Source organism: Poromitra crassiceps (genome assembly GCF_964638095.1).
Source record: "Poromitra crassiceps genome assembly, chromosome: 5".
Taxonomy (NCBI): Eukaryota; Metazoa; Chordata; class Actinopteri; order Beryciformes; family Melamphaidae; genus Poromitra; species Poromitra crassiceps.
In genome coordinates this window covers 58,201,466-58,210,983 of record NC_139642.1, presented here as the reverse complement: position 1 = coordinate 58,210,983, position 9,518 = coordinate 58,201,466, and the positions used below count along the sequence as shown (strand labels likewise).

The 9,518-nt window shown below is 44.2% G+C and overlaps 1 protein-coding gene across 1 annotated transcript; it reads left to right on the top strand.

Annotated features, from left to right (window-relative positions):
* Nucleotides 1–441: 441 nt before the first annotated feature.
* On the top strand, nt 442–7,573 carry LOC310776641 (uncharacterized protein; the record flags this gene model as incomplete). The annotated part of the gene is made up of 2 exons (XM_083636814.1): nt 442–2,105; nt 5,893–7,573. The coding sequence occupies 2 exons, from the start codon at nt 442–444 to the stop codon at nt 7,571–7,573; spliced, it is 3,345 nt and encodes a 1,114-aa protein (XP_083492940.1).
* Nucleotides 7,574–9,518: the final 1,945 nt, after the last annotated feature.

Below are 9,518 nucleotides of genomic sequence, written 5' to 3'. Positions count from 1 at the left end.
CCTGGATAATAATGGAAGGCACGCAGGCACGCATGCAGGCACACACGCGCACACACACACACACACACACACACACACACACACACACACACACACACACACACACACACACACACACACACACACACACACACACACACACACACACACACACTCTTCAAAACCGCTCCTCTTCCTGGAATCAAGCAAAGCTTGATAACCCCTCCCTCTTCTTCCTGGAGCCAAACACAGCCCACAGTCTTGTTTCCTGTTCCCTCCCCTTTCACAGATCTGCCAGTTTAAAGATGGGTGTAAACAGCATGTGGTGAAGTGACAGAGCTGACCAGCCCATTCACTGCAGATCAGCAACATGAAGAACAGAGGTTTGGCTTGGATCAGAGCCCAACTTCTTTCTGTTGACAGCAACTGAAACTATCTGACACACGGTTACTGAGAAGTGAAATGGCGCAGCAAGGAATCCACCTGGACGGAGCAAAATTCTGCTGTTCGATCTGTCTGGATCTACTGAAGGATCCGGTGACTATTCCCTGTGGGCACAGCTACTGCATGAGCTGTATTCAAAGCTGCTGGGATGAAGAGGATCAGAAGAAAATCCACAGCTGCCCACAGTGCAGACAGACCTTCATACCAAGGCCTGTCCTGGTGAAAAGTACCATGTTAGCAGAGTTGGTGGAGGACCTGAGGAAGACAGGACTCCAAGCTGCTCCTCCTGATCGCTGCTTTGCTGGACCTGGAGATGTGGCCTGTGATGTCTGTACTGGGAGAAGGCTGAAAGCCCTCAAGTCCTGCATGATGTGTCTGGTCTCTTACTGTGAGCAGCACCTCCAGCCTCACTATTATGTTGCTCCATTAAAGAAACACAAGCTGGTGGAAGCCACAGTGAAGCTTCAGGAGAACATCTGCTCTCGTCATGATGAGGTGATGAAGATGTTCTGTCGTACTGATCAGCAGTGTATCTGTTATCTCTGCTCCATGGAGGAACATAAAGGACACGACACAGTCTCAGCTGCAGCAGAATGGACTGAGAGGCAGAAAGAGCTCGGGGTGAGTCGGCAGCAAATCCAGCAGAGAATCCAGGTCAGAGAGAAAGACGTGAATGTGCTTCAACAGGATGTGAAGGCTATCAATCTCTCTGCTGATAAAGCAGTGGAGCACAGTGAGAAGATCTTCACTCAGCTGGTCCGTCTCATTGAGAAGAGAAGCTCTGAGGTGAAGCAGCAGATCAGATCCCAGCAGAAAGAGGAAGTGAGTCGGGCCGAAGAACTTCAGGAGAAGCTGAAGCAGGACATCTCTGAGCTGAGGAGGACAGATGCTGAGCTGGAGCAGCTCTCACACACAGAGGATCACATCCACTTTCTACACAGTTACCCCTCACTGTCATGTCTCAGTCAATCTACAGACTCACCCAGCACCAATATCCGTCCTCTGCGCTACTTTGAGGATGTGACTGCAGCTGTGTCAGAGGCCAGAGAGAAACTACAGGACGTTCTTACAGAGGAATGGACTAAGATCTCACTGACAGTGACTGAAGTGGATGTTTTACTGTCACCACCAAGAGAGCCCAAGACCAGAGCTGACTTCTTACAATATTCACGTCAGATCACACTGGATCCAAACACAGCACACACAAATGTGTTATTATCTGAAGGGAACAGAAAAGCAACATGTGTGTATAAAGAGCAGTCATATTCTAGTCACCCAGACAGATTCACTAACTACAATCAGGTCCTGAGTAGAGAGGGTCTGACTGGACGTTGTTACTGGGAGGTGAAGGGGAACGGGACAGGTTCAACAGCAGTCGCATATAAAGATATTAGCAGAAAAGATAATAAATGTGAATTTGGAAATAATGACAAGTCTTGGGCATTACAGTATTACAACAATAGTTATCAATTCATACATAACAATGTCAAAACTGCCATCTCAGGCCCTCAGCCCTCCAGAGTAGGAGTGTACCTGGATCACAGAGCAGGTGTTCTGTCCTTCTACAGCGTCTCTGAAAGCATGACTCTCCTTCACAGAGTCCAGACCACCTTCACTCAGCCTCTCCATCCTGGATTCAAGTTAAATAATTGGTTCATGACTGTTGAGTTGTGTGAGCTCAAGTAAACAGGAAGTTGTTAAAGCAGCAACATGTGACCTTTGTTGTCTCCATCTTTGCTGCTCAGTGCCTCATTGCTGTGGTGTTTCTGCACTGCACTTCCCAGAGATCACCTGTCAATCAAACAGTGTGGGCGGGACTATGACACATTTTCCCTTGAATTTTCTGTTTATGAAGTTTGAGTTTTCTTGGTCTTTCCTTTTCTTTGTGTTATATGATTCAGTGACAGAGAGTATCTAAACTCACACATTTTAGCTAACACTTTTCTTTGTGTTATATGAGTCAGTGATCGTCCGCCTACAGAGACTCTGAGGTATTTGTAACATCTCTACAGCTTATTAGTTGACATTCAACAATTCAACTGTTTCACATTGTCAGTAGATGTTGATTTAATAGCTTATTAGTTGAGATTCAACAAACAGATTCTGTTTGTGTCCAATTAAACAGTTGAATGTCAATAAGCTCTATATGAAAACATAAACTGTTGTGTGGTCTATATAGTTCTTATATTTACTGTATATATATTTAGCTGTAATATTTTCTGCTATTTCTGATCCACTGCCTGGGCCTTAATAGAGCAGCAGTAGAAGTCTCCTCTTTATTATAACTGAACTAGTGCAGTGCCCGTTCAAAACATGTGTGTTTGGAACCTGCTCCATTCCATAAAGCAGGTTGAGTCTAACCCTGAGCTCTGACTTGATTAACCCTGAGATAAGAAACTCTGAGTTTTCGGTTCCAGAACAGCTGATCTGAATTAGTTTAATGAACACTGAGTATGTTCATTGTTCACTCTGATTGAAGCACGTGCATGGTGAATGAAAAAAGACTTCACATTGTTCAACGTGACTTTTTTGTTTCTCACTGGCCCACTTGGCCAGTAGATCAGAGTTTTACTGGCCCCTTGTATATTTTCACTGGCCCGGCAGCAGAAACAACTGAAAACAATTATTTGTTTCCATAATTTTAGTGATTTATTATACATAATATTTACAACAGTGAAGTTCCCTTTAGATTTGGTTGTTTTCCTTTAGTTGTGGATATGTAACTTTATGCAAAATGTAAAAGTTGGCACATATTGGATCAATAAATGAATGTGGTATACAGTAGGTTTCTCCATATTTTGTGTAATATGAGGGAGAAGACAGAATTTATGGATGGATGATGAGAGTATTTGATTTGATTTGATTTGATTTTTAATGTGTCATGCACTTGACAGTGCCCAGTAGGGGTGTCACAATATATCGTCCCACGAAATTTCGCGATAGTAAAACGTCACGATATGTATCGTTGAGATGAAATCTCATATCGCAAAAAAAAAAAAAAATTTTTTTTTTTTTTTTTTTTTTTTTTTTCAAAAAATAGACTAAGAAACGTCTTTGTTTGTTGAAGTTCAATGTGTGGAAAGTAGTTCAGTTGAACAAGTCTCTGAAGAGACACATGAGAAGTTATACAGGAGAGAAACCATTCAATTGAGTTTCTGGCAAAACTGTTTACTTGACAGGAAAAACTGAAGATGCATAAAAAATAGATTAAGAAAAGTCTTGTTGTTTGAGTTTGAAGAAAAACTGAAGATGCATAATGAGAATTTATACTGCTGAGAAACCTTTTAGTTCAAAGTAAATCTAAGTGACGGTGTAACTCATTCTATTTCAAGATAAGCCTTATCTCCAATCTCATGTTTTTTCTAGTTGTTATTGTAATAACAATTTCCCACAACAGCATGTTTTGTATTTGTGCATTTCAAATAAAATACTACTTTTCCAGTCATATATTGTCATTATTCAAGTTTAAAAAAATATTGTTAAAATCGTATCGTATCGTATCGTTATCGTGAACCCAGTATCGTGATACGTATCGTATCGTGAACTGAGTGTATCGTGACACCCCTAGTGCCCAGCCCTCATGGGCTTACAAGACACACGTATACATTATACAGTACAACATACATACGCCAATGCCGCAGTAATACAACTAAATCACAGCATAACATACACCACAGCAGCAAAAATCATTTTCTGAACAGAACATTCTGCCTTAGCTCCCATGCCTGGGAAATAAAGTTTCCAATAAAGAAAGTCCCTTTCTTAAAACACAACTCAAGTTTTTCATAATCGTCCATCTTTAAAAAATCATCATAAATAGAGGACATTTTACTGAACAGTATCTCCCTTACCTCATCATAGACAGTACAATAGAATAGAAAATGAATCTCATTCTCAATTTCACCCAGGTCACAGAGCGAACAAAGTCTGTCTTCTTCAGGGGTAGCACATGCAGTAACATGAAGCCTACATAATAAAGCCTATGATAACCTACATAAACATGTAGGTTTACTACCAGTCTCCAGTGCCAAGGGCAACGTTCCAGATCATAACCGTGCACACAAGGACCTTTTTCTTCTGTCCAGATCGAACTTGACATAAGGCTGTACAGAATAACTGTCTTTTATAAGACGGTAGGTTCTTAATTTAGGCTTAGACCATAAGTCAATGGACCATTTATCTTTATACAAAAGGCACCTATTACTCATGGTCTCCCGGATGTCACAAACTAATCTATTATGGAAAATAAATGATAAATCATTTGCATAGAATAAAGACTTCAGTTCAGTTGTCCAGGGATGTCTATGGGCAATGTCCCAGTTAAATATCTGTTTGGTCAGTCTCTGATCAGACATCCTCACAAGTCTGTTCCATAATCGCAGCATTTGACCATGATGTCTGATGTTTGGAGATTCCCAGCCCATATCCCCACTGATGGCCAGAACTGATGTGCATTTATGAACTCCTAAAAAATAACGGATAGCTCTATAATGCACAGTAGCCTATTACAGCTTAGGTGTTCCTGGGAACCCCAAACACCAGAAGCATAATCCGACACAGGACAAACACATGAATTATACAGTTGCGTGTAAGTATGAAAACCAAGATTACCACAATATTTAACCTTGTTCAATACAGATCCCAGGGCTCTGCCCGCTGATTGAGCTAAAACATTAACTCCCTCCTTAAATGTCATATGCTTTATCCAGTGTCAAGTCCAGATATTTATAGTGATCTGTATATGCTAATACTATTGATCCAAAATTAAATACAAAATAACTCCTAGGCCTTGGTGCAGGTCTAAAGTGCACAATTTGTGTTTTGTCTTGATTCACCCTCAGCCTCCATTTCCAGCACCATTCAACAACAATGGACAACATGGACTGTAAGTCATTTTCATGCTCTGCGAGTATCAATGGATGACCATAATAAACTCAATGGCCTGCAAATACTAACAGACTAATTATTGCTGTTTCTCACTCACTCACTCACACAGACAGACAGACAGACAGACAGACAGACAGACAGACAGACAGACAGACAGACAGACAGACAGACAGACACACACACACACACACACACACACACACACACACACACACACACACACACACACACACACAGACCCACACACACACACACACACACACACACACACACACACACACACACACACACACACACACACACACACACACACACACACACACACACACACACACACACACACACACACTTCAAAACCGCTCCTCTTCCTGGAATCCAGCAAAACTTGATAACCCCTCCCTCTTCTTCCTGGACCCAAACACAGCCCAGATGGGTGTAAACAGCATGTTGTGAAGTGACAGAGCTGACCAGCCCATTCACTGCAGATCAGCAACATGAAGAACAGAGGTTTGGCTTGGATCAGAGCCCAACTTCTTTCTGTTGAGAGCAAGTGAAACTATCTGACACACGGTTACTGAGAAGTGAAATGGCGGAGCAAGGAATCCAGCTGGACGGAGCAAAACTCTGCTGTTCGATCTGTCTGGATCTACTGAAGGATCCGGTGACTATTCCCTGTGGGCACAGCTACTGCATGAGCTGTATTCAAGGCTTCTGGGATGAAGAGGATCAGAAGAAAATCCACAGCTGCCCACAGTGCAGACAGACCTTCACACCGAGGCCTGTCCTGGTGAAAAACACCATGTTAGCAGAGTTGGTGGAGGACCTGAGGAAGACAGGACTCCAAGCTGCTCCTCCTGATCGCTGCTATGCTGGACCTGGAGATGTGGCCTGTGATGTCTGCACTGGGAGGACGCTGAAAGCCCTCAAGTCCTGCATGATGTGTCTGACCTCTTACTGTGAGCAGCACCTCCAGCCTCACTCTGATGTTGCTCCATTGAAGAAACACAAGCTGGTGGAAGCCACCGCGAAGAACATCTGCTCTCGTCATGATGAGGTAATGAAGGTTTTCTGTCGTACTGATCAGCAGTGTATCTGTCTCCTCTGCTCCATGGAGGAACATAAAGGCCACGACACAGTCTCAGCTGCAGCAGAAAGGACTGAGAGACAGAAAGAGCTCGGGGTGAGTCGGCAGAAAATCCAGCAGAGAATCCAGGACAGAGAGAAAGACGTGAATGTGCTTCAACAGGATGTGAAGGCTATCAATCTCTCTGCTGATAAAACAGTGGAGCACAGTGAGAAGATCTTCACTGAGCTGGTCCGTCTCATTGAGAAGAGAAGCTCTGAGGTGAAGCAGCAGATCAGATCCCAGCAGAAAGAGGAAGTGAGTCGGGCCGAAGAACTTCAGGAGCACCTGAAGCAGGACATCTCTGAGCTGAGGAGGACAGACGCTGAGCTGGAGCAGCTCTCACACACAGAGGATCACATCCACTTCCTCCACAGTTACCCCTTGCTGTCATGTCTCAGTCAATCTACAGACTCACCCAGCACCGATATCCGTCCTCTGCGCTACTTTGAGGATGTGACTGCAGCTGTGTCAGAGGCCAGAGAGAAACTACAGGATGTTCTTACAGAGGAATGGACTAAGATCTCACTGACAGTGACTGAAGTGGATGTTTTACTGCCACGACCAGAACCCAAGACCAGAGCTGACTTCTTACAATATTCACGTCAGATCACACTGGATCCAAACACAGCACACACATGGCTGTTATTATCTGAGGGGAACAGAAAAGCAACACGTGTGAATCAAAATCAGTCATATTCTACTCCCCAAGACAGATTCATTAACAAGGACAGATTCATTAACAAGATTCAGGTCCTGAGTAGAGAGGGTCTGACTGGACATTGTTACTGGGAGGTGGAGTGGAGTGTGAAGGGAGGTTCAGCAGCAGTCGCATATAAAGATATGAGCAGAAGAGGGGTTGAAAGTCTTTTTGGATACAATGTCAAGTCTTGGGCATTAGTGTATTACAACGATAGTTATCAATTCATACATAACAATGTCATAACTGCCATCTCAGGCCCTCGGTCCTCCAGAGTAGGAGTGTACCTGGATCACAGAGCAGGTGTTCTGTGCTTCTACAGTGTCTCTGAAACCATGACTCTCCTTCACAGAGTCCAGACCACCTTCACTCAGCCTCTCCATCCTGGATTTAAGCTTCGCACTTTTGGATCCACTGCTGAGTTGTGTGAGCTCAAGTAAACAGGAAGTTGTTAAAGCAGCAACATGTGACCTTTGTTTGTCTCCATCTTTGCTCCTCAGAGCCTCATTGCTGTGGTGTTTCTGCACTGCACTTCCCAGAGATCACCTGTCAATCAAACAGTGTGGGCGGGACCATGACACATTTTCCTTGAATTTTCTGTTCATGAAGTTTGAGTTATTTGACTTTCCTTTTCTTTGTGTTATGAGTCAGTGACAGAGAGCATCTAAACTCACACATTTTAAGGTCTTCTGTTTGGCTTTTTCCTTGCCAATCACCTAAGCTTCCGCACTAAGATGGCCACGCCTATGCTGGCTGCTAGTCGTCTGTGCCGGATTCTCGTTTGGTTTGTCCTGTTTGTTTGTTCATCGTTATGTGTGAACAGTGTACAATCAGTAGCTGTGTATGATCGTCTTACCTTGCTGAACATTCGCGATTCGGTGGTGGGCTCCCTGTCCCATCGATCTGATCAGTGGAGTCCACACCGGGCGCTACGTCTTCAGATCCCCGCGACGATCTGGGCCTCATCCTGCTGTTGTCCCCGGACAGTGCGTGCGAGACGGCGGGGTAGACGAGCTGGAGCCGCGGTAAAGCTGCGAAGGCTAATCCGAGACCGCTCCCTGGCCGTGCCCTTGTCCACCTGCACGTTTACGATCCCCGACGTAAGGCTATCCTGCCTCAGGCCCATCCTCCCGGCGTCTCCGTCGCTGTTGCCGGCTTTCGTTCCTGGGTTTCACCGCCGACCACTCACAAGCGGGGCGTCAGGGGCTGTGTGTAGGCAAGCCGGGACTCGGCCTAGGTGTCTGCGGCCACTACCCCGAGCGTCAACACTCGGCAGAGCTGGTTCCGATTCCATCTGCCTTGGATTATTAAATGCCAGATCCATTACCAACAAGTCGTTCTTCCTGAACGATTTCTTTGTAACTAAGAAGCTGGACTGGATGTTAATTTCGGAAACTTTAAGCCAAACTGTGCTTACTCCTGCGCCCGCGTTCCACTGGGAGAGGCGGAGGACTTGCCATGTTCTACCGAGACTGTTTCTCCTCTCGTACGGTGAGCAGGTTCCTACTCGTCCTTTGAAGTCCACATGAACAAAATTGGACGTATAAACCCGTTTCACTGTGTGCTAATCTACCACCCTCCAGGCAGAAATAGCTCGTTCCTAGCCGAGTTTGGTGACTTTTTAGCATCTATCATTTGCTTGGACAGAATTATTTTAACCGGAGATTTTAACATGCATATTAATAAGAGCTCAGATACTTTTGCTGCTGATTTTCTTAATATTACTGCGTCTCTTTGTTTTGTCCAACATGTCGCCGCTCCGACCCACAATAAGGGAAATACCCTGGACCTTGTGTTCACAATTGGTTTAACAAATAGCAACGTCTGTATCGAAGATCTGACGGTGTCCGACCACAAATGTGTGCTGTTTTTTAAAGTGAGACACTTTCTTCTATTGGAAGCACTTCTAGCCTTATATCGGTCCTTGTTTGAGCCCCATATTAACTATTGTAATATTATTTGGTGCAATACCTTTCCCAGTTATCTTATGAAACTACAGACTGTACAGAAAAAAGTCATACGTGCCATTTCTTGGTCGAAGTTTAATGCCCATACTGATCCTCTCTTCCAGCGCTACAGTCTTCTGAAGCTGCCCGAAAGTAATGTCTTTCACAATGCATGTGTTATGTATGATGTGGTGCATATACGAAACAACAGACTTTGTGACCTGGTTCCAATTTATGTTCACTCACACACACATCAGACAAGAAGGAAACATATTATAAGGGGGGAAAAGCGTAAGCTTAAATGTACGAGCTTTAGTATAGTTTGCAGAGGTCCACAACTGTGGAATGAACGTGAGGACACCTTAAAAATGTCAATATCTGTGCCTGTCTTTAAAAAGAGATTAAGGCAGCAGTTGCTGCAAAAGTACAATTGTAATTG